We start from the raw sequence: 25,427 nt of genomic DNA on the forward strand, positions 1-25,427 counted from the left end.
CATTGGATTTGTAATGCTGCCCCATTTAAGGTGGAAGTGTAGGAAGCCTTCAGAAGATCAGCCGTGTGTCCGAGACTGTTGGCCCTGTTTATAGTCCAGGTTCTCGATCTCAAACCCCTCTCTCAGCACTGGGTTTCGGACCAGATCGGAATCGGGAGCGGAGGTTTATTTTCTGCGGGAGTTTCCGGCGCTCCGGCCACTCTGTGGCTGATGGGCTATAGAGGAAGCTCTGGCGCCGATCGGATCTCCATGTGGAACAATGGCTGCAGAACCAGTTCACACAACCCTCAGCCCAATTGTTTCCTGTCATTGTGGAGCGCTTCCCTCTCGGACGTTATGAATGGACCCTCTGGGACGGGCTCTCGGACACCGCGCTGAGACAGGAAGTCCAGCCGCCGGGCCGGACGCTTGCTGAAATATATATCGTAAACAAATTGGACGCCGTCCAGCTGGGAGAGGATGTGTCCGTTTTCTCCGAAAGCCGGGGACACGTGCTGCTCTCCAGGGGTCTGCTCTGATAAACGTGCTGAGAGGAGAGGGGTCTTCACACGCGCTCTTTAACACCGACTTAATCATCGTCAGACATCCAGCCTCACTCCCACTGTGTTCCACACTCTCAGAACCGCAGTGCTTTAGTGTTGAGTGTCCGGCTGATTTAACGAGGCTTTAGTTTTGGGAGCATTTATTGATCACTCCTGCCGCTTCAGGCCTTCCTAGTGATTAATCCGAGCTTTAGGCCGATTACAGCTGCATCTCTGTGTTTTTAGGCTGATTAATCAGGCAGTCTTTGAGCTTTAGCTTCATTTAATGATTTGTCTTTGTTTTCTAGGCAGATCTAGTGAGTCTCCAAAGCAACGAAGCACTGATTAGAACCAATCATATACAGGGGGAGGAGTCTCAGGAAAGACAAGGTGACAATTACAGACATGGGGAGGCGTTCAGAAGGAGCAAGGTTGTGATTAGGACCAGTCACAGGCAGGGGGAGGAGTTTCAGTGCAGTTGCGACCAATCACGGTCATGGATTGAAGTCTCAGATGAAGGGAAGTGCCTATTGGGACCAATTGCACGTAGGGGGTGGAGTCTCAGAACGAACAAGTTAAGGGTAAGAGTCTCCAATACAATGAGTCAACGAGGCCTTGAGCAGACAAGGTGGCAGTTAGAGCCAATCACAGTCAGGGGTGGAGTTGAGGACAAAACTGGCAGTGATTAGGACTGATTGCAGTCAGGGGGAGGAGTCTCGAAGCAATCACAGCTAAGAGGAGGAGTCTCGACAAGCACAGCCAAGTTCAGCCCTTTGAATGAAACGCGATTATGATGATATTAGTAATGTGTGTATTGTTGTGGCTCGGTTCTGACCCGCAGCCGCTGTTATGGAAGCAGTTGACGTGCTGCTCAGTGGGGGATTAGTGCCCCTAATAAATGTTCTGATGAAAGCCGTGGATTACATTAAAAGCCCGACCCGTTTAGGATGGGCGCTGTGGGAGCGGCCGGTCGATGAGGGCTGAAAGCCGAGCGCTCAGAACACATTAAAACGTGTTGAACCACAACTGCATCGGCCCTGAGGGCAGCTAGCGCTCTGTTCAACCGCACAGCCCGATCAATGAGCCTCCAACTCTCCAGAACCCTCTCACACACACACACACACACACACACACACACACAGGATCAAACGCGTCTGATTAACGCTCCCATCACTCTCTCAGGGCTGCATCTGTGCTGCTCTGCACTCTTCCCAATCTGGGAGATGGGTGTGGCTTACCTGTCTTACCTCTCATCTTCCTACCAGCGTTCCCAAATACACTGCATGTCCAAATGTTTGTGGACGCCCCTTCTAATTCAGCATTTAGCTACTTTTAAGCTGCACCCTTTGCTGATACAGATGTGCAAATGCGCACACACACAGCTTGTCTAGTCCCTGTAGAGAAGAAGTACTGCCAATAGTAAAGGACTCTCTGGAGCAGATCAACATCATGAACTTGCCAGTTATGCATGCAGTCATATCCTCACAGCAATTTTGCTCCAGAATCTAACTGCAAGCTGGACGGTAGCAGCAATCAAAAGCAAGATAAGCTCTTTTTGAATGAGCAGGTGTCCCAATACTTTAGTCCATAGAGAGTGTGTGTGTGTTGGGTTGTAAACGGAGCTGTGTTCAGTGCGCAGTAGCACTGTGGTCTCTGTTCGGCCGTGGCATTTCCGAGGCCTGGTGGATGTTAGGAGTGAGTCGGTCTCTGAAGCCCCATAGGGTAAATGGGCCGATTACACGCTGCATTTCCTCCTAATAACCCAACATGTGTTTGTAAACCTGCTGGATGAATCACTCGCTTCGCCCCAAACACACACACACACACACACACACACACACACACACACAGAGAGAGAGCCTGTTAAAGGGCCGTGTTAAAGTTATTATATCGTATTATAGATTAGTCTCAGTCAGTGCTTTGTAGTGTGTGTGTGTGTGTATACTGATTTAATGAGGCTTTAGTTTTAGGATCCTTCATTGATAATTCTTCAGTTTTAAGCTGAGTTAGTCTTAATCTTGTGTTTGAGGCCTTTCTAGTGATTCATCTGAGCTTCAGGCTGAATTACGGCTGCTCTCATCCACAGAGCTTCTATCCTGCATTTATTATATTGTGTAGTAGTATAGAGCAGGACATTATAGTACAGTAGAGTACAGTGTAATATGCTATATTGCAGTATAGTATACGTCATGCTGTAATGCAGAATAGTACAGTGTATAGTAGTATTACAGTGTGTGGTATTAGATTAGTATTATATTAAATATTTTTCTTTCAGAGTTTCAGTTTTGTATCATTTTAACAACCATAAACCATCATAATTCCATAATTCCTTTTTATACAGTCAATTTCCAAACACTCGTAATCCCTCAGAATTAAACAGACTACTATATGTAAATGATCTCTGTTCTGATTGGCTATCCTGTATTGCACTTCACCTGGAACTGTGCCACTTTATGTTGCACTACTTTGGGGTTTCGCCGTTTTCAGTGCCCTGTAACAATCCCACAATGCACTGCAATATGTAGCTAGTGTACAAACGACATGCACTAAACAGCTAGGTAATACCCATAATCCATCACGTTGTTTGCGGTCTGATTGTGTGTGATGCACTATGCAGTGGTTTCTGTAATCCACAGTCTATTAGAAAGTGACCTCTCCCACCCTCAGTAGCAGGTCCATCAGGAGAGGTAGTCCAGCTGTGCTGACCGTTAAGCTGCTGAAATGATCAGACGCGTGTGTTAGAGTCCTCCCTCCGTCCTAAACACACCCTGCAGATTAAAGCCCTTCTATTATTAATGGATAGTTTGCAGAGAATGAGATCAACCAATCAGAGCTGAGGTTCACCGATACAGCCCATAATTTATCTCCTACCCAAACCCACCAGTGCAGCTACACGAGTCTTCTGAGTTTTATATGAATGATGATGATGATGATGGTTAAATAGTGAATACAGAATCTGAACTAATGCAGTTTTCTTTAGGGACTACTTTCTGTAGCTGCACTACACCCTAAAGGCAGCATGTATCCCTCCACCATTGTAATGATCTGATTTTAAAAGCAGGTTCTAGAGCCGAGCTCTTCTCAGAACTCCGGTAGAACAGTGTCTCAGGCATCAGGCAGCGTCTTTCTGTGAGCTTTTATAAGCTTTTATTATTAGAGCTTCAGACTAGGGTCTGCTCCTGATCACAGATGGGGTCTTCATAAGGAAACCCTTTCTGCAGGTTTTTAATGTCTGATTGATGTTTGTGGTGATCATGTAGCGTTCAGAAGGTGTGAAGAGCAGCTGCTGTTTTCAGAAGGTAAAGAAAAGCAAGCGGAGATGTGAGGTTCTGTTAGGACAGCGGTTTGGCCCCTGGGTCAATGTTCTGCTCTGAGTTATGCGTCCCAGCCCACAGCTCCTGTCCTTTGTACTGAAAGCTAATCTCCAGCAGTTCAGGCCCTTCCCCTGGAATCCCAGACATCCCAGACATCCCAGACATCCAGTAAAGCCCAGCAGACATGCGCAGAGTGTTTACACGCCCTCCGGCCTTCGTTTCTCTGAAGTTACATTTTACAAATGAGAGACCCGGAGTGTCCAATTAGAATCCCCATCCCCTGAGCTTTCAGGACCTGAGCAGACTGAATACAGCAGCGCTGAGGTATCCTGCCGTTACACTAACGCTACCAGCAGTACTGAGATCTTCTATTAACGTTACCAGAGTTACACCGATGTTGAACTAGCATTACCTATATTACACTGACGTTCATCGTTCATACCGCACGTTTCGGTAATGTTGAGCTATCGCTGCCTTGCGTTTCGGTAATGTTGAGCTATCGCTGCCTTGCGTTTCGGTAATGTTGAGCTATCGCTGCCTTGCGTTTCGGTAATGTTGAGCTATCGCTGCCTTGCGTTTCGGTAATGTTGAGCTATCGCTGCCTTGCGTTTCGGTAATGTTGAGCTATCGCTGCCTTGCGTTTCGGTAATGTTGAGCTATCGCGGCCTTGCGTTTCGGTAATGTTGAGCTATCGCGGCCTTTTGTTTCGGTAATGTTGAGCTATCGCGGCCTTTTGTTTCGATAATGTTGAGCTATCGCTGCCTTGCGTTTCGGTAATGTTGAGCTATCGCGGCCTTGCGTTTCGGTAATGTTGAGCTATCGCGGCCTTGCGTTTCGGTAATGTTGAGCTATCGCTGCCTTGCGTTTCGGTAATGTTGAGCTATCGCTGCCTTGCGTTTTGCCAACGTTGAGCTATCGCGGCCTTGCGTTTCGGCACTGATGCAGTAACGTTACTTTGATCAGCCTATTTTTCACAATAGACTGCCAGTGCTGTTGTACCTGCATCTCCTATCCCAGAGCCTCTAGTGAAAAGCTTAGACTGGAAGTACTGGTTTTAGTGGAGGAGGTATTGGTGCACTAGTTCAGTGTTTGGGGCAGTTGTAGCGAGGCGTGTGTGTAGTTGTTGTTGGTGTTTTGGGGTGTGTTGTGTTTGGCAGGGCTGAAGGTGCTGCAGATTCAGTGTTTATGGTGAAAACGTGGGTCTTCCTGTGATTTCTGCGCTGGAGAGCGAGCCGCTCAGTAGCAGCGGTGACTCAGCGTGCCCTGGCTGTGTTTTTCCTCCATTACAGCCCAGCGCCGCTAATGAAACTGTTTACAGCGTCCGACTGCGCTTCTGCTGATGATGACGATGTTCATAACCACTAGAAACCGGACGCACAGTGACCGTGTTGTTCAGGGCCGAGCAGAAGCTGCGGTATGCTAATCAGCATTTCATCAGTTTATGCATGACGAGCGTCAACACATCAGCTTCCTGTGTGAGTTTATACACCCAGCAGTACTCCCTTACAGTTACACACTCTACCTTTAACACTCACACATGTAAATGAGCTCCTTTCTAATTGGCTGACCTAATTGTGTAGGTGCAGGGGGGGTGGGGATGGGGTTGGGTTATAAGTTTGCAAACTAATGAAGTGAGAATGAATGAATTAATAAATAAGTGGTCACTCAGGGCTGTATATTGCTCTGGACAGTGAGCGACTGCAGTGTCCGAACCTGTGAAGACCGAGGAGCAGAAGTCCTGTCTCTGACGGCAGGCGGTTTTGCTGCTCTGACTGTGGAGAACCGCGTCTGACCGCAGCATGAATGTCCTGATAATCACTAATAATCAATAATGTTCTTTTTAGCCCCTCCCCCCACACCGGGGCTAAACATTTGATGTGATTTTTGATCAAGGTAATTATTCAGAATACTGATTGAAGATGGTTTGAAGTGTGAGACTAAATGAACCATAAATGGAACACTGTGTACTAGATCTGTGCAGCACCACGTACTAGAGCAACCATGTATGCAGCGTCCTGTGCATGGTCTGGTAGGTGGTGCTCCATTGATGGTTTATAAACCTCCAGCATTGTTTCAAAGCACAGTGCAGTCTCAGAAATGCTCCAATTCTAACATATATACACACACACCCAGAGTCCAGTAACGTCCAGCCTAATCTCATTACTGAGCCACTAAGCTGGGGATAATTAGGGCTAATGAGCTGCCGTTCCTCTGGTTCTGAGTAAATATAAACACAGTGAAACCTCGGCGAGAACCTACAACTTCAGCTCCACTCCCGTCTGGATGAAGCTGGTCCACGTTACCATCTGATCACGTCTGAACGTCTCGCACCATATACTGCGACTCCATCACGGCGTGGAGGTAACGGTGGGCTGGGGGTAATACAGGGTATCTACCCTCGTTCTGAACGCAGCTGAGCCTGTGCTGCTCTTTACGTTTCTCACATCACATGAACGCCTTAATCCACCCAAACATCCACCCAAACATGCTCTCGCACCATCGAGACTGAACAGGATGTTCTCAGGGGTTTTTCCTCTGAGGGTGTTCTGGGGCGATCTGAGGGTGCTCTGGGACGATCTGAGGGCGCTCTGGGACGATCTGAGGGCGCTCTGGGGCGGTCTGAGGGCGCTCTGGGACGATCTGAGGGCGCTCTGGGGCGGTCTGAGGGCGCTCTGGGGCGGTCTGAGGGCGCTCTGGGGCGGTCTGAGGGTGCTCTGAGGGTGCTCTGGGGCGGTCTGAGGGCGCTCTGGGGCGATCTGTAAGTAAGCCTGTGTTGATTTCCACAGACACTGATCAGTATCTACAGAACTCGGTTCTATTTAGTACTGAACAGGGGTTCTTTCACAGTCTACACTCTTTTCTTATTTAAAAAACCGGCCATTCAGCCCGGACCCTCCAGAGGGGACGTTACGCCTCTCTGACTGTAGAGAACTAAAACATCATATTAACGAATTCAAAGAGCCCTCTGACTTCCAACAACAGTGGAACCCTTTACAGTGCGACATAGAACCAATGCAAATAACCAGTCTATATAAACTGAAGAACCCCTGAAGATCTCTAATCAATCAGAGAACCATTTAAGGATCCAAATTTAGCCGATCCAGAAACATGAATCTGTGTAGAACCGTTTAACCAAGCAAAGAACTGCCTAATAATCCAAACCAAAGAACCTTTGAGGAACCCTGTTTTAGGGGCCGTGGGTTTCAGGCTTGCTGGAGTGTTGGCTCAGGGGCGCTTCGCTCTTCCCTGTAATCGGTTCTGCTGGGTTTTTGGGGTTTTTTTTATGGTTCTGAAAGTTTATTCAGGCGGGAAAATCGTTCTGTCAGGATCATCATATTTCATGTGTGACACAGAACCCTTCCTTTACCCTTTACCCTTCCTTTAGAGATCAGGGTCGTCCGATTCTTCCGGGTCGGACCTCTGTATCAGACGAAGTATAATGATGGGGGTATTGATGCATCTCTACGTCTCGCTCTGATTGGTTCTGTAGTAAAAAGTTAAGCATGTTTGATTTTTCACTAACTGCTCCAATCTGAGACCCTCCGTACAGACCCCCTCTCCCGAGCTTAGCGGGACGCCCCCTTTTCAAAGAGGGGCAAAAAATCCCCACACAATCCGAGGCCTTCATCGGACTGCCGGGCTGGAGTAATTACTGAGGCACTCTGGCCGGAGAAAGCTGGGGGCGACCCACCACGACCCTCCGTCCCTGTGGAATTCGGAGGGCCCCATGCCTCGGGGGCCGGGGGCTTTGCGGATGGGAGGCCTGAAAGTGTTGTGACAGTGTACCAGCGCCCGTTTGTTTTCTGAAAGAGCGTCCACCTGCGGTGCTCATCTCGCCAGCCGGGGTCGGCCGTGCGTCTGCAGAGCCTGAATTCCAGGTCAGTTTGGAATGCACCCCAAGGTGACGCCCTCTGGGCCCTACGCTGCCCTTTGGCTCAGTTCTGGGGAGAATTCGGAACGACGCAGCAGTTGGAACGTTCATCGGACAGTCTTTTGTTTTGGGCTGTTTTCACTGAGGTCCGTCCCAGAGTTTGGGTTTCAGTGAAGCTTTCATTTCATTTCAGTTTGTTTCACTAAATAACACCTGCACGTTCTCACAGTGTTCTATGGATGGAGCTCCACCACCATCATTCCAGAGAACACAGCTCCTCCACTGCTCCACAGCTCCTCAATGCTGGGGGGCTTTATACCCCTCTAGCCCACGCCTGGCATTATTAGGCAGCATGGAGCCAATAGGGTCATGATGTTGATCTGCTCCAGAGAGTCCTATTCTATTGGCAGTACTTCTTCTCTACAGGGACTAGACAAGCTGTGTGTGTGTGTGTGTGCAGTTGCACATCTGTGTCAGCTAAGCTGAAGGTCTGTTAGTCTCTGGTCAGCACGTGGACGTTTCTGAGTGTAGACGTTGATCTGTTTTCTATTAACCAATCCCCTTCTCCCTCCCTTGCTCGCTCGCTCACTCGCTCGCCCGCCCTCCCTCCTTTCCTCCCTCCCTCCGAGGAGTGCTAACGTTAAAGCATGACCTACATTCAGCCGACAGAGCACACTTTACTGTCCACTCAGTCCTTCAGCCCACTCACACTGACCCTACCCACCAACACCACCACCACCACCACCAACAACAACAATAACAATAATAATACAATAAACTCTTATTCATTAAAATGCTCTTTAAATTCATTTAACGTTGCAAATGATTGCACTTACTGCATTTGTCTATTATTATTGGTACTTTGATTATTAATAATAATGAAGTATAATAATAATAATAATAACAATAAACAAAATTAATACGATTTATTTCTGAATATTAATTTCTCAGATGTCATGAGAACCACCAGAATTACACATTGCCGCGTATTCAGCGTAACACAGTTTAACCCCGCCAGATCATACTGCTGCTCTCAGGAGTGTTTCAGCTCGAGAGCCAGCCAATCAGAACAGAGCTCATTTTCATATATCAGTCTTAAAGGCCCAGTGTGTTTAAATCAGAGGCACAACGTTGGAAACTCTCTCTCTCTCTCTCTCTCTCTCTCTCTCTCTCTCCCTCTCTCTCTCTCTCTCTCTCTCTCTCTCTAACTGTCTCTGTATCTCTGTGTGTGTGTGTGTGTGTGTGTGTGTGTGTGTGTGTGTGTGTGTGTGTGTGTGTGCCAGTATTGAAGTCTGTGAGTGGCTGCATTCCTCAGTTAGCCAATGCTGGGCTCCAGGCTGAGGGTGGATCTGCGGCTGCAGCTGGAACCCGGAGTGGATTTCCCCCTCAGTCTGGGCCGGATCTGGAGTGGCTGGGCAGCGGAGCAGTGCAGGGCTCGGCGAGGCGGTGAAATATGGCCGTTATCATGAATATTCAGAACCCTGATCGCCCGGAACACACTCGGACCGGTCATAGAGAGCCAGTACACAACAGTCAGAGCTTAGCAACCGCATAGTAACCAGGACCGGATTGGTTGGAAGCCTGAGATCACATCATCTCATCTTATTAATTTATTATTACTGTTTTCTCGATCTGAACTCAGACTCGTCTCAACAGTGTTTTGTGGGGACATTTACTCCTCACGAAGATAGTAGTACAAGAACACACACACACAACAACAAGGTGAGAGAGCAGTAAGGAGCAGAGAGGAGGTCACAGAGGGGCGTTTAGAGTTATATTCAGCAGAGAGACGTTTCACCTTCATCTACCACACACACACACACACACACACACAGGCCTGTCTCTGAGAGAACCGGTTAAAAATAAACTCCACATGGGGAGCAAGTGGGAGCATGTGCAACACACACACACACGCGCAGTGCTGGGTAAAGTGCACTGGGCAGCAGGGCTTCATCAAACTTTTGAATAAATTTGAATAAACAGAGATTATCGAGATCAAAGCCCGGTACAAACACCACGGACACCAAGCTGGGTCTGAGTGGTCTTCCAGGACCGCTGTTCAGTAGAACCGGTGTGTGGACTGTGCAGAAGTGTTGGGTCTGTGACCGTTCAGTACAGTAACAGTCGCGGGTGGGATTTAGTGATGTCCCACAAATTAAACGCAGCTCGCTTTACAAATATGGAGCCAGGGGGTGGGGTGGGGCGGTATGGGTGTGGGCAGGGCTGGTGGGGTGAGTGTTATCCTTTTACTGAAGGGCCTGTTCATATAATACGGGCCCTTAAATTGCCTTTATGTAAAACCAAATAAAGCATTGTGTTTGGGGAGGGGGGGGTTCATGGGGAAGGGGGGGGGGGGAGTAGGTCACGGGTGCAGGAAAGGAAATATGTAAACCTTCCAGAGTTTTCCTCGAATTCAGGGGAGAGAATCCAGCTTGGGGTGTGTGTGCGTGTGCGTGCGTGCGTGCGTGTGTGTGTGTGTGGGAGAGAGAGGGGGGGAGAGAGGGAGGGAGGAATGTGGTTACTCCATTTTAGGAGTTGCATAACAGAGATCCACTGCCGGTGTGTGTTGGGGTGTGTGTGTGATGGTGTGTGTGTGTGGCTTGTGTTGACTGTAAGAATCAGGTGAGTCCAGTGGACACTAATTAAGCTTTAAGCTGCACCATTGCTGACACAGATGTGCAAATGCACACACACAGCTTGTCTAGTCCCTGTAGAGAAGAAGTACTGCCAATAGAATAGGGTTAGTTAGGGTTAGGGTTAATAGGCATGTGTGTTTCATATCTAATCCAGTGCAGTACTGTGTGTGTGTGTGTGTGTGTGTGTGTGTGTGTGTGTGTGTGTAGTGTAGGTTAATATGTGTATAAATGCTGTATTTCTTATGTTGTATATATTTGAGTGTTTCCTACTGTGAAGGATTAGACCCCTGTGCTGTTCCCTCACCTGTACGTCTGTACACCTGTGTTTAATCCTGATCTGATCTGAGTTCAGCTCTGATCCCTCGTTTTCTCTCTCTTGTCTCCGCAGTGTGTCCGCCGTCCTGTAAGCACCGAGCCTGCACTAAGGATAATCAGTGCTGCCACGATCAGTGTCTGGGTGGCTGTGTGGAGCCGAACTCTCCGAGGAAGTGTGTAGCCTGCAGGAACTTCCTCCACCAGGGGGAGTGTGTGGAGAAATGCCCTGCTGGGTTCTTCACCTTTAAAGGGTGGAGGTGCGTGGACTTCGCCTTCTGTCAGGCGCTGCACAACAAGTGCAAGCAAGGCAAGCAGGGAAAAGGCAGCGAGTGCCATGAGTACGTCATCCACCAGGGGGCGTGTATCCCAGAGTGTCCATCAGGATACACCACCATCAACTCCACCTCGTAAGTACCAGGACACACATTGCAGATGTAGTGTAGGATCTGTGTACACTTTCCTGTAGTGTCATCTGTACTTCTACACTGTAATACACTATAGGAAGCGTAGGGGGCGCTCTATAATGCTCTATAATGTTCATATGATCTACTGTATGGGATTGGAACACTGTGTAAACCTGTAAAGGGAGACGACACCAACAACACTTTTAGGGAGTCTGCTTCTCTGTTTCCGAAGCCTTTGAGGGGTTCATTTATATTATTATTTGTATTATTATTTAGTGCTGCCCTGGTAACATGGCAATCCCATGCAAAGCAAAGAGAGGTAGTTGCCACTTGGGAGCCATCATTGGCACATCCGTGTGTGTGTGTGTGTGTGTGTGTGTGTGTGTGTGTGTGTGTGTGTGTGTGTGTGTGTGTGTGTGTGTGAGGCCGAGGCTAGCTGGGCACAGTGTGAAGACTCGGACAGCAGACGCACAAATCACCGGAGCTGGACAGCGCTGAGTCGGTTTGCCTTTTGTTAGCAGCGTCTGCAGCACCGGACAGCAGTTACAACACACCGACCCACACTGTGTGTGTGTGTGTGTGGACTGGTTGTCAGGTGTCTGGTTTCAGACAGACAGACGGACGGACAGACATACACACCCTTCTCCCTGTTCTACTGTTCAGAACCCTGCCATGACTTTGTGAAACACAGACGAGACGAGACAGATGGTCAGAACATTAGAAACATGTTCCTTTTTTACTTCCACAACAGTAAACAAGCCCAGACAAACGTCAACAAAACTGTCCAGACAAACGTCAACAAAACAGTCCAAACGTCAACAAAACTGTCCAAACGTCAACAAAACAGTCCAGACAAACGTCAACAAAAGAGTCCGAACTAACGTAAACAAAACGTTAACTTGGGAAATGTGAGTTTAACCATTTAAATTTAGTCAAATCAGCTTATTCAACATTGCTGATCATTGGTTGATTATCTTATTATTCAATCACAGTCAGGGGGAGGAGTGTGGACACATCACCATCACATCTACAGTACACTCCTGACCCACCATCACATCTAAAGTATACTCCTGACCCACCATCACATCTACAGTACACTCCTACTGACCCACCATCACATCTACAGTACACTCCTGACTGACCCACCATCACATCTACAGTACACTCCTGACTGACCCACCATCACATCTACAGTACACTCCTGACTGACCCACCATCACATCTACAGTACACTCCTGACTGACCCACCATCACATCTACAGTACACTCCTGACCCACCATCACATCTACAATACACTCCTGACTGACTCACCATCACATCTACAGTACACTCCTGACCCACCATCACATCTACAGTACACTTCTGACCGACCCACCATCACATCTACAGTACACTCCTGACTGACCCACCATCACATCTACAGTACACTCCTGACTGACCCACCATCACATCTACAGTACACTCCTGACTGACCCACCATCACATCTACAGTACACTCCTGACTGACCCACCATCACATCTACAGTACACTCCTGACTGACCCACCATCACATCTACAGTACGCTCCTGACTGACCCACCATCACACCTACAGTACGCTCCTGACTGACCCACCATCACACACACTCTTATGGTACAGAAACAGTCTTCAGGGGAGAAATATTTGTCTGAACACTGGTAGACAGTGTTGCTATGGGAACAGGAGATAATGACCAAAAGAATGTTCTTCTGGAACCAGTTTAGCTTCAGAACAGCCAGTGTTACTTTTGGCCCCACATTGTGATGCTGGGCTAACGTTGCTCACAAACACTGTCCTCAGACGGTCACCAGTGTGATCTCTATACACCGATGACACTCCTCACCCTCCGGGAACGGTTCCTTTAAGGTTATGAGAGGTTCCTCCAGGAGTTCTCTTGCCAGGGATATTCTTCAAAAATAGAAGTAGGACTGGACGCTTGAGCAACTCCGCCGTCCGGCCCTGACAGGAACAGCTCATAATTGTCCGAGTCCAGCCAGATCCCAAAATAGAAACCCGTCAAAATATGAGAACTTTCTGTTTGTGTGGCACACAGAGCACGACCCAGTGTCCCTACTGACCACCGCACACACTGTCCCTCAAAACGCTGGTGAGGCCATGATGCTTCTTTTCACAGCGTCCACAGCAAGTCCACCTCCACGCGCTTTGAGGAGAGTGTGTGATGAGTCCGGTCTACACACGGCATCAGACAGGAGACAAACATCTGGAGGAAAAGCGACGGCCAACCACAGACACTGCCTTCTCATTTTTCACTGTAAAACAGCTGCATGTGGCGTGCAGAGGACACCAGAGGGCGCTCTGCTGGAACACAGTGGTAAAACAAAGGAATGGAACTTAAAATAGCCCGGATCAGCCCTGGTCCTGATCCATAGGAACAGACCGGGTCATCCCTACTGATCAGCAAACTAGCCCTAGAAGTGTGTCTGTGTGTGTGTCTGTGTGTGTGTCTGTGTGTGTGTCTGTGTCTGTGTTTATAACCCCTGTGTTGTGTTGTCTCTGCAGGTTGAACTGTACCCCGTGTGCTGGTCTGTGCCCTAAAGTGTGTATGGGGCTGAAGACGGTGGACTCTGTGACGGCAGCGCAGGGGCTCCGTGGATGCACGGTTCTGAACGGCAGCCTGGTTATCAACATCCGAGGAGGAAGTACGTTGAGTGGGGTGGATTAGGCTAGATCACGGACTGCCCAGTCCACTGATGGTCCGCTGATGTCCAAGTTAAAGGAACATTTCAGTGAAAATCAGACTGTGTTTGTGAAAAGAGAAAAGTGTTTGTGTTACAAGTAACTGTTCAAGTTTTCCTTGGAAAAGGAACCAGAAGTGAAAAGGGAGACCTTTAGTGATGGTCAGTGAAGTTGCACTAATGAGAGAAAATGCTAAAACGCTGCAGTGATGAGAATTCGGTCACTAAGGGAAATATTTACTGACTTTATTTTAATCCGTTTTTATTTCTTCTCTGCTTTTCTCAAACGTTCTAGATAACATAGCAGCAGAGCTGGAAGCTAACCTGGGTCAGCTGGAGGAGATTACTGGCTATCTCACCGTCCGCCGCTCGTACGCCCTCGTCTCTCTCTCTTTCCTCCGTAAACTCCGCCTCATTCGTGGAGAGGTGCAGGAAGTGGGGTAAGATCTAATAGCAGCAATGTCAGTGAAGTCAGCTCAGCGGTTCGGTGATGTGATATATTTTCAGTCCTCCTTGTCTTTTCTCTCTCTCTCTAAAGGAACTACTCGTTCTACGCTCTGGATAACCAGAACCTGCGGCAGCTCTGGGACTGGTCCAAACACAACCTGACCATCCTGCAGGGTCGCATGTTCTTCCACCACAACTCCAAACTCTGCATGGCTGAGATACGCAAGATGGAGGAGGTCACCGGGACCAAGAACCGGCACGTCAAGAACGACATCGCCACCAAGACCAACGGAGACCAGGCGTCCTGTGAGGGGAAAACACACACACACACACACACACACACACACACACACACTAGCTATAGCAGTTCGAGAACCATTTGGATTTTTCATGTTTAACAGGTTTTTCACCCTGTTGGAGAACCTTTTGTGGGTGGTTCTATGTAGCCCCAAGAACCTGATTGTATCTGGAGCTCAAGGCTGCAGCTGACGTTTGTATGTTTGTGGTGTTTTGGTTCCTCAGGTGAGAGCCAGGTGCTGAAGTTCACGACGATCCGCACCCTCTCCGACAAAATCATCATCAAATGGGAGCCGTTCTGGCCTCCGGACTTCAGAGACCTGCTGGGCTTCATGGTTCTGTACAAAGAGGCGTAAGTGACCCTGACTGCCACGCTTTCAGCTGTGTTACCCTCCTTACTCTGTTTACTCCACTGTTAGCCCCTCCCACTCAGCCCACAGCAGTCTATAGTTCTGGTGTTCTTGTGAGTGGTGGTGCATGATGTGTGTGTGTGTCTGTGTGTGTGTGTGTGTGTGTGGTGTTCTCTGGTTCCTGTCAGGCCCTATAAAAACGTGACGGAGTTTGACGGGCAGGACGCGTGTGGTTCTAACAGCTGGGTGATTGCAGACGTGGATCCTCCGCAGAGAGCCACCGACGGTAAAGAGCAGCAGGAGCCGGGGTACCTTATCCTGGCCCTGAAGCCCTGGACCCAGTACGCCATCATGGTGAAGACGCAGCTCTCCGCTTCAGATGAGCACCAGGTCCACGGAGCCAAGAGCGAGATCATCTACGTCCGCACCAACGCCACCAGTAAGCGCCTCCACCTCCACCAGCTTTAAAGCAGTATTATGCGAGCTTGAATTGCGCTTTAAGCGCCCCCCCTGTGGGCAGCTATAAATGTGCAGAGCTCAGAAAGCTTGATCTGAAGGTAGAGCAGCATGTGGGCTAAGGCGGTAGAGCAATACTACAGGATTACTCTACCCACCCCCCAAAGGTAGTGTTTACTGATACTGGGCAAAGTGTGTGTGTGTGCGTGTGTGCTTCCTGTTCCTGCAGCTGGTTGGCAGTGTCTAAAAGCCTAAAAGCTGCTGTTTAGGGTTTTGTTTGTTTCCTCCTCAGGGTTTGGCAGACGTGTGTGTGTTTGTGTCATTGACTTTCTGTGCTGTTGAGTGAGTTGGAGTCTGAGGCCAAATCCATCTCTGATATATACCTACACACAGATACATACACACATATATAATATATAATACACACAGCCTTATGCAGAATCTATACACAGTTTCTGTTGTATTTGCTGAACAAACTGGAAACGAATAAAATATGAGTATTAATGCACCGTTACACTGTTACTGCATGCAGCACTTTTACTGTCACTAATACAGTGCAGTTTTCCTCCTCTTGTTCTGACGTGTGATATCGGTGTTGTGGTTACAGAGCCATCGGTGCCGCTGGACCCGATCTCCTCCTCCAACTCCTCCTCTCAGATCATCCTGAAGTGGAAGCCGCCCAACGACCCCAACGGCAACATCACACACTACCTGGTGTTCTGCCAGCAGCAGCCTGAGGCCAGCGAGCTCTACAAGTTTGACTACTGTCAGAAAGGTTGGCACTCTCTCTCACACACACACACACACACACACACTCACACACTCTCTAGGATTTTCAGAATTCTCAGAAAGTGGACCTGGAGACTGTTGTCCTGTTTTCCTGCATTAGATTGTCTACAGTCGGCTGTTTTACGCAGCGCTATATGAAAATACTCCCCTGCACTCTGCAACAGTTACGTTTACACTCAGATCTTTAACCAGTTTAATGTCAAGTTTTAAAGATTTTGATCAAATCTGGTCTAAGAACATCCCTGTTCGATGCTGCGCTGTCTGCAGCCGGGTGAGGGGTCATCTACACTGGAGCTGGCTATGGCCGTACAGCGCCAGCAGAATACCCAACTCACTACGATCCATTAAGACCATACACATACTTACTTTTGTAAAAAAGTCAATGAGAAAAAAAAGAAATTAATGATACAAAATGACATGATACAGGAAATCAGAGCAGCCAATCAGAGCAGAGCTCATTTCCATATCTCAGTGGGGATATTGAGAGGATGGAGTAGAGAGGAATTCTGACTGATTCTGGCACAGATGTTATACACAAAACATAAAAATAAAATAATGTAGAACATGGGCTTTTTAATTCTGCACTGATTAAACTGAATCAAAATGCTAAATTCACTTGATTAACGCCAGCCCGATTTCCTTTATCAATACTTACTTATTACCTTGATTAAAGCCAAACTGCAGTTTCATTCATGCTTGTATATTGCCTTTATTGTTACTCATTATTAATTGTATTAATGGTAACTAATAAATGTTATTATTACAAATGTATTCAAAATGATAACTTGCCTTTTATTAGTGCTATAAAAATACCAGTAAATAATGATGCATTGATGTTTCCTCCAGTCCAGTTGGGGGCGCCTGAGATTGTGTTGGACAGAAATAAAAAAGAAAAGTAGTTAAATAAATAAATATTGACACGCAGGTTATTTACAGGTGTGGAGCTGATTGTATTCCTGCAATACCCGTTGGACTGTATGCAGGTGTTGGTCATTATTATAATAATAGTGTGTGTGTGTGTGTCTGTGTTCAGGTATGAAGCTGCCGTCCCGGGCCCCGACGCAGGTGGACAGTGGCGAGGAGCAAAAGTGGAATCAGACAGAGGAACACGGCCAGGGGGGGCGCTGCTGTGCCTGTCCCAAAACCGAGAAGCAGCTGAAGAAGGAGGCGGAGGAGACGGAGTACCGCAAGACCTTCGAGAACTACCTGCACAACGAGGTGTTCAGGATCAGGTAACCCCACCTGCACCCGGCACCACCTTACAGACAGTTTTCCACTCCGAATCGGATCAGGATCAGACAGATGTGGAGAAATCTGAAGCTCTGGACCAATAGATCTCCATTTGTTCATTTCACTGCATTTGGATTCTCTGCTAATAAATGTTCTGCTAAAGCTGAAGACTGCTTTAGACTGGTTTAAACCTAGCTCCTACACCGCAGACGTGTTTATGCTGTCCAGATGTTTGTGGACAACTACTTTTGAGTTGCACCCATTTCTGACACAGATTACCGATACCTCTGGTGATGGTGGTGGTAAGAATAATGAAAGTTTAGATTATAATAGATTAGAGGTTAGTAGTTAAGAGTCGGTGTAAACTGGCCTACAAAGCCAAGACTGGACCAGCCAGCCCCGCCGTACACACCTGGCTTTTCATGTGAACTAGTAAAAGCAGAAAGTGATCCAATCACCTAAAACGCCTGCTAATGCAGAGTGTAAACAGCCCAGTGTGTGTGTGTCTGTGTGTGTGGGTGGTGTGAACTGTAGGCGGTGGAGCAGCTGTGAGGAGCAGGACCTTGAGTGTGTGTTTTTACCCGTGTGTTTGTCTCAGTCCTACAGAGTCTTACAGACGCCTCTAAATCTCACATTCCTACACACACACACACACACTGAGTGACCCTGTGCTGGAGTAGACATAAGCAGGTCTTCTTCAGAAGGTCAGCATGTTTAACTCAGACCATCCTGGCGGTCAGACGGAACTGTTTACGGCTCACATCGCTTTTATCAGCTCTCTGTTTGGGCTGCTGGAGACGCCAAATTATTAATAATCACAATAATATGTCTGTCTGTCTGTCCATTCAGCACTTCCTTCTCCTCCTCCTTCTCCTGCTTTTATTGGAGTAACTGTCTCTACTGTCCAGGGAATAAGGCATTATATTGCTGTGAGGATGTGATTGCATTCAGTGACGAGTGTTAGTGAGGTCAGGATGTTGCATGATGATCACCAACCCACCTCATCATCCCCCAACTCATCCCAAAAGTACTGGATGGAGCCTGGCATTATTAGGCAGCATGGAGCCAATAGGGTCATGATGTTGATCTGCTCCAGAGGGTCCTATTCTAATGGCAGTACTTCTTCTCTACAGGGACTAGACAAGCTGTGTGTGCATTTGCACATCTGTGTCAGCAATGGGTGCAGCTTAAAGAAGCTGAATGCATTCATTAGAAGTGGCGTCCACAAACTTTTGTCTAACAACTGTCGAGCGTTTCTGGGCTCTCGGAACAAGAACTGAGGGTTACGCTGCTGTGAGAATGTCCTCAGTGTGAGTTTGGACGTTGCTGACTGTGGTTAAATGGTGGCGTCCTTATTGAAATGGTATTTAGACTTGGAAACTTGGCCCTGCAGCTGAAATCCTCTTGCTCCTGACAGGATTCGGGTCTGTAATATGCAGAGAAATCGCTGAGTCGTCTCCTCAGCTGTGGTTTATTAAGTAATGGGGAACAGGAGAGCCTGCCAGCTGCTGTAGTGATTTGGTGGCGGTTTACCACCAGCCTCACCAAAAACCACACACACTGCTCACCTGTTCCCTCTAGTGGAGGCAGAGAAAACCTGCACCTTTAAATTAGTTGTAAATACTTCTCCTGCAGTAACAGCTGTAAGTGAGTTTGGGTGAGTTTCTACCAGCTTTGCTCACTGTTTGGGAGGGATCCTCACCCATGTGTCCTGCAGATCTGCTCCAGGTTCTTCAGGATGTTGCTTGATGGACCACAGTTTTCGAACAGTGCCACAGATTCTTCTTTTTGTTGTTCAGCCATGTGTGTGGGGTCATTGTCCTGCTGAAAGCTGAAGCTTTAGTTGTTCAGCTCTGATCAGTAAACCTTATCCCAAATTCTAGCTGGACCGCTCTACCAAACTCCAGCCCTGCTTTTTTGTGTTGTTTAATATTCAGTACAGTAAATATGACTATTATGAAATGATGACTATATGAGGTATGCCTGTAGGTGGCGCTCAGTGGAGGGTAGTCCAGGAGAACTGCAGCGTTTTACCAGCTGTTAACTAATCTGTATCCCGTTTCCGTCTCTCCAGGCCGTCCCGACAGCGCAGGTCCCTCATGGGAGTGGCTAACAGGACTCACTCTGACTTTCTGACCACGCCCTCTGTCCCGCCCAACACCTCGGCCACCCCCAGCCCGGAGGAGGAGGCGGAGGCCAATAAGATCACGCAGCTCGTCCATGCCAAAGAGTCCACGGTCATCTCCAACCTCAGGCACTTCACCAGCTACCAGATCGAAATCCACGCCTGCAACCACCCCAACGAGCCCGCCCGCTGCAGCATGGCCGCATACGTCAGCGCACGCACCATGCCCGAGGGTACGACCAATACGGCCGACACGCCAGATTAGCCCATTTCCACCTAAATCAGTCAGTCGATGTGGACGCAGATGTCTTGTGACCGTTTTTTGACGCGGCAGCCTCTTTTCACTGGTCATAAGTATTTGGACGCAGATATGTTTAGATGGGAAAGCTGATCTGCCTTAAACAGTATAGAACTGTACTGAGTTAATAGAGTTTGGATTTACTAGACTGTTGCAGCGCCCCCCTCAGGCTGTCTCGCTCTATGTTTAAAGCTTGCCCTGAAATCAGCCTGCAGGGACAATTAACCTTAATGAAAGTGAGCTGGACTGAAGTGAATTAGTTTGTGTGTTTTTGAGCAGATCATGCTGACGACATCGTGGGGCCGATCTCCTTTGAGGTTGTGGAGTATTCTGTCCATATCAGGTGGATGGAGCCAAAGTCCCCCAATGGCATGATCATCCTCTATGAGGTCAACTACAAGAGGCTGGGAGATACAGAGGTAAGACACACACACACACACACACACACACACTACTAGGGTTGTTAGTGTCACAGTGTAATATTAGACAGTTATCTCACTGTTGACTTTCCAGAAATACACATACACGACATGTCCAAAAGTTTGTAGACACCTGCTTCTCCACAGCTGCGTTTGAAATTAAGGGTAATAATAGGTAGTGTGTTTCCCATTGCAGAAGAGTAGCGGCTGCTACTGCAGCAAAGGCCTTACACTAGATATTGGAGAATTTCTGTGAGAATTTGATTGCATTCGACCGTGAGCACATTAGTGAGGTCTGGTACTGATAATTAACGATGATTAATTATAGATCAAAAATGCCCCTCAGACTTATCCTAGAGGTACTGTCTGGAGCTCCAGCAATGTAGAGGAGTCCGCTCCACAGCCTATCTACCAGAGGACATGGTGCACGGTGGCCATGAGGGTCCGGTTATATCAGCAGTGCTATTCTATGGGGTTTAAAGCAGCTGTGTTTGAGCAGCTACAGTAAATACCCGTGTCAGTACCGGGTAAAGTAGCATAAAGTAGCAGAACTCACTTATTCAAAGTCTGAGAGTGTCTGCATACTTTTGTAAATGTGGTGTGGATTCCTGTCCAGTCCTGTCTGTTATTTATAGCTCCTTAGTCCAGTGGTTTTAGCCAAGCAGTCCCAACCCCAGCTGAGATAGACTAGAGCAACATACAGTAATACAGTTATATGAGCTGGATGTGCGAGTAATGTTTTTAATAACATGCTTCATACGGTGATCATATCGTTGACTAGTTTATCACACCAGAACCCTCAGAACTGACCTGAAGGGAAAGTGTACAGTGAAGCTGTGGAGCCTGGCTGCACTCCTGAACAGATGATCATCATTCCTGTTGAAATGGGATTGGGCTTGGGCTCCCTGCCAGCAAGCTCTTTCCTAGCACAAACTAGGAGCACGGGGTTCGCCGGCTTCGCTGTAGTCAGCTGGCACACTTCAGACTACAGAGCAGGGGTTCCCCGAGCTACGCCAAGAGGCAGCGCTTGTCCCGAGACCTCGGGAGTAAAATTAGTCTAAAATGTCTGTGAACTCACTTTCACTCACCTGTACACCTGGTTTCCTGGTGCCTGGTGACGGGACAGTAAAAACGTGATTTGATTGGATATGACACATTTCTAGGTGGGGGAACCCCCGAGCACGGCCGGGCTGCGAAATCACATCCCTAGAGTATCGGTGTAGTAGAATAAGGTTGGTTGGTATGGAAGCCTTGCAGGAAGCATGTTTGGTGAGAAAGGGGGGGGCTTAACGCCGGCAGTCTAACTACACCACTCTCACACTCCATGAGCTTATTTGATCTGTTAGCTGTTTATTAGCTAAATAAGTGTGTGTGTGTGTGTGTGTGTGTGTGTGTGTGTGTGTGTGTGTGTGTGTGTGTGTGTGTGTGTAGGAGCTGCATCACTGTGTGTCCAGAAAGAGCTATATCACTGACAACGGCTGTAAGCTGAGAGTTGTGCATCCTGGGAATTACACTGTGCGGATTCGAGCCACTTCACTGGCAGGAAACGGATCCTGGACAGAACCCACACACTTCTACGTGCAAGACCTCCGTACGTCTCTACACTCACACACACACATATAAACACACACTCACACTACTGCACACATTACTATTATTATTATTATTATTATTATTAGGAATAATGATCCGAATATTAAACTGCATATCTGGCTTCAGCCGTGTGTGGAGCAGATTAACCCCACCCTCCTGTAACAGGGTTGTTCTGCATGACTGAAGTTAAGGCCCATTTCCAACCAGCAGCTTGAGTAGAATAGTCCATCCAGCTTCTCTCGGCACAGGAGCCGCAGCGTGTTGGACTCTGGTCTTCTGGTGTAAAAGAAACACTGCGGCTGATCCTCTCTAAAGCCGTCCAGAAGCTGGGCTAACAGGACGCACTCAGCTTGTAGAGAATCAGGAGATGTGCTGGGTGTTCTTGACTACATTGAAGCTGAGGAGAAGGTTCTCACTGGTCGGCTGGTGGAGAAGTGAGGTTATGGTACTGAACTACTCTGTGTCTTTGTTGCTCTGGGTTCAGGTGTTGACCCCTCCAACATGCTGAAGATCATAATCGGCCCGGTGATCTGCATCATCCTGCTGCTGCTGATGGGATTGGCCGGCTTCATCGTGTTCAAAAAGAAGTGAGTGAATGAACAGCCTTTAAAGCAGCGGTTGGTTTGAGGAGGCAAATCCAGGTCCAGAAAGGAAAAATCCACATCAGCCAGTCGGAACAAAAACCCTGGCGTGGATTTTTACCTTCCGGACCTGGATTTGACTCCTAAAGACTGCTCTGATCTGCTGTTCACATGATTTGGGCTAAGCACTGTACGTTTGCAGCACAGTTGTTCGTAAGCATCCTCCTTGTGTGAGACGGTGGTGAGCGAGCGCGTGTGTTTGTTTACATTAGGCAAACCGAAGGCCCGACGGGACGCCTGTACACTTCACCCAACCCGGAGTACCTCAGCCCAGACGAAGGTAAGGAAATGTCCTTCACTACTGTCACTCAGCAGCGCCTCCTGCTGACTGTGGCACAGGCTTGAGAGCAGCACCTCTCTGTCAGCGTTTAAATAATGTTTGTGGACACCGTGTCTAATGAGTTCAGGCACATTTAGCAGTGTGGGTTCATCCGGGTTCGCTTGCTCTCCTGATACAGACGGCCTCTAATGTAACAGAAATGAGCGCCCCCCGCTGGAGAGTGAGGAGTGAGGAGGTCCCGGGCCTCTGCAGACGAGCACAGTAAACTCTAACCCCCAGCGCTGCTTCAGTGATTCAGTAGAGGGAAATGTCTGAGCTGTATCAGACACACTGTCCCTTCCCCAGATTTCACCCTCACTGTTTTTATCTGTCCCGACTCCTGATGATACGCAGTCACGCACACACACACACACCCAGCCTAGGTGCATGGAGACAGACCATAATACTCCCAAACAAAACCTACTGGCCCTGATTATTCTCCAGCACTCCTGCTACCACTCAAACTCGCCGCCTCCCTTACACATCACCCTCAAACACTGTGTGTGTGTGTGTGTGTGTGTGTCCGTGTCTGTTATCATACAGTTTCAGGACAAAGTGTCTGTGTGTGTGTGTGTGTGTGTGTGTGTGTGTGTGTAATACATACATTTAATACATGTGGGATATTATTATTATTGCATATATTTAGAGCGCCAGGATATCGATAACAGGGTTGTGGGTTCGATTCCCGGGCTCGGCAAGCTGCCACTGTTGGGCCCTTGAGCAAGGCCCTTTACCCTCTCTGCTCCCCGGGCGCTGGAGTTGGCTGCCCACCGCTCTGGGTGTGTGTGTGTACTCACTGCCCCTAACACATGTGTGTGTGTGTGTGTGAGTGTGTGTTCACTACCAGATGGGTTAAATGCGGAGGACACATTTCGCTGTACACTGTACAGTGACAAATACGTGCACCTTTACCTTTACCTTTTTATATATATATTTATATACACATACATATATACACTATATGTCCAAATGTTTATGGACACCCCTTCTAATTCAGCATTCAGCTACTTTAAGTTGCACCTGTTGCTGACACGGATGTGCACATGTAAAGAAGTACTGCCAGCAGAATAGGACTCTGGAGCAGAATAGTGGTGGAGCTCCATCCAGTACTTTTGGATGGGATGAGTTGGGGATGATGAGGAAGGGTGGTGATCATCATCCAACATCCTGACCTCACTAATGCTCTTGTTGCTGAATGCAATCAAATCCTCACAGCAATGCTCCTCCTCCAGAATGTAGTAGAAAGTCTTCTTCTCTGGACAGTAGAGACGGTTACTCCAGCAAAAGGAGGGTTGGCTGAAACGAGTGAATAAGCAGTGAATGTCCCAATACTTTTGTCCATATAGTATACTTACCAGTATAATGGGTATGGGATAGTGTATGACCTCACTTCTGATCTAAAACCTGTGTGTGTGTGTGTGTGTGTGTGTGTGCGCGCGCAGTGTACGAGCCAGATGAGTGGGAGGTTCCCCGGGAGAAGATCAGTCTTCTGCGTGAGCTGGGTCAGGGCTCGTTCGGTATGGTCTATGAGGGCATAGCGAAGGACATCGTGAAGGGAGAGCCGCAGTCCCGCGTGGCTGTCAAAACCGTGAACGAGTCGGCCAGCCTGAGAGAGCGCATAGAGTTCCTCAACGAGGCCTCCGTCATGAAGGCCTTCAGCTGCCACCATGTGGTGAGAGAATATCTCACACACACTCACACCCACAAGTCACAATTACGGTCACTACAGTGTCAACCAACCAGGTATGTCGCTATGGTAACTGGTCTGTGATTGGTTGATAGGTAAGACTGCTGGGCGTGGTTTCCAAAGGCCAGCCCACACTGGTGGTGATGGAGCTGATGACCCACGGTGACCTGAAAAGCTACCTGCGCTGCCTCAGACCAGAAGCTGAGGTAAGGACACACACACACACACACACACACACACACATGCAGGGGCCATATGTCTGAAAAGTGTTAATGGAAGTAAGCACTGCTGTACAGACTCTAGAGGTGGTGTATGAGGGGATTTACTGGCTCTAGTGGCGGTGAGCGGTACTGCATCACAGATACAGCCCATAATTAATGTCCTATGCAGAACTGCTGTGGATATGAACTGCTCTGTGTGTGTTTATATCAGAATAACCCTGGTCGCCCACCCCCGACGCTGAAGGAGATGATCCAGATGGCAGCGGAGATCGCAGATGGCATGGCCTACCTGAACGCCAAGAAGTTTGTGCACAGAGACCTGGCTGCCAGGAACTGCATGGTGGCCGAGGACTTCACCGTGAAGATCGGAGGTACGGGGCGTCGCTTATTTCAGAGGGTTTTTGGTGCAGCTCTGAGCCTGAGCTGCAGGGCTGGACAGAGAGTGTGTGTGTGATTCTCTGAGTGCTGTGAGAGAGGAGTGTGTCGGTCAGAGCTGGACGCTGACGGCTGTTTGTTGTTGTGGGACAGACTTCGGGATGACCAGAGACATCTACGAGACCGATTACTACAGGAAAGGGGGGAAGGGGCTCCTCCCCGTCAGGTGGATGGCCCCGGAGTCTCTGAAGGACGGGGTCTTTACCGCGCACTCGGACTGCTGGTGAGGCGCTGAGCGATTTCAATTAGCCAAACTAAACATGATTCATTAATTATGGTTAATAATGTTTATTAAGGGTTAATGACTTGAAATGTGATTGTGATTGATTACACAAAATATGATT

The 25,427-nt window shown here is 48.3% G+C and overlaps 1 protein-coding gene across 1 annotated transcript in view; it reads left to right on the plus strand.

Moving 5' to 3' along the window:
- Window positions 1-25,427, plus strand: part of insra (insulin receptor a) — a 49,816-nt gene that overhangs the window by 21,876 nt on the left and 2,513 nt on the right. The window contains exons 3-19 of the mRNA XM_072688530.1: window positions 10,731-11,064; window positions 13,601-13,740; window positions 14,072-14,216; window positions 14,315-14,529; window positions 14,746-14,872; window positions 15,059-15,309; window positions 15,934-16,101; window positions 17,149-17,347; window positions 19,420-19,703; window positions 20,048-20,187; window positions 21,619-21,778; window positions 22,265-22,367; window positions 22,634-22,701; window positions 24,183-24,412; window positions 24,523-24,633; window positions 24,860-25,019; window positions 25,177-25,306. Of these exons, the coding sequence (XP_072544631.1) occupies window positions 10,731-11,064; window positions 13,601-13,740; window positions 14,072-14,216; window positions 14,315-14,529; window positions 14,746-14,872; window positions 15,059-15,309; window positions 15,934-16,101; window positions 17,149-17,347; window positions 19,420-19,703; window positions 20,048-20,187; window positions 21,619-21,778; window positions 22,265-22,367; window positions 22,634-22,701; window positions 24,183-24,412; window positions 24,523-24,633; window positions 24,860-25,019; window positions 25,177-25,306 (2,965 nt within the window). The remainder of the gene's footprint in view (window positions 1-10,730; window positions 11,065-13,600; window positions 13,741-14,071; window positions 14,217-14,314; window positions 14,530-14,745; window positions 14,873-15,058; window positions 15,310-15,933; window positions 16,102-17,148; window positions 17,348-19,419; window positions 19,704-20,047; window positions 20,188-21,618; window positions 21,779-22,264; window positions 22,368-22,633; window positions 22,702-24,182; window positions 24,413-24,522; window positions 24,634-24,859; window positions 25,020-25,176; window positions 25,307-25,427) is intronic.

Source organism: Salminus brasiliensis, chromosome 9, assembly GCF_030463535.1.
Source record: "Salminus brasiliensis chromosome 9, fSalBra1.hap2, whole genome shotgun sequence".
NCBI classification, from domain to species: Eukaryota; Metazoa; Chordata; class Actinopteri; order Characiformes; family Bryconidae; genus Salminus; species Salminus brasiliensis.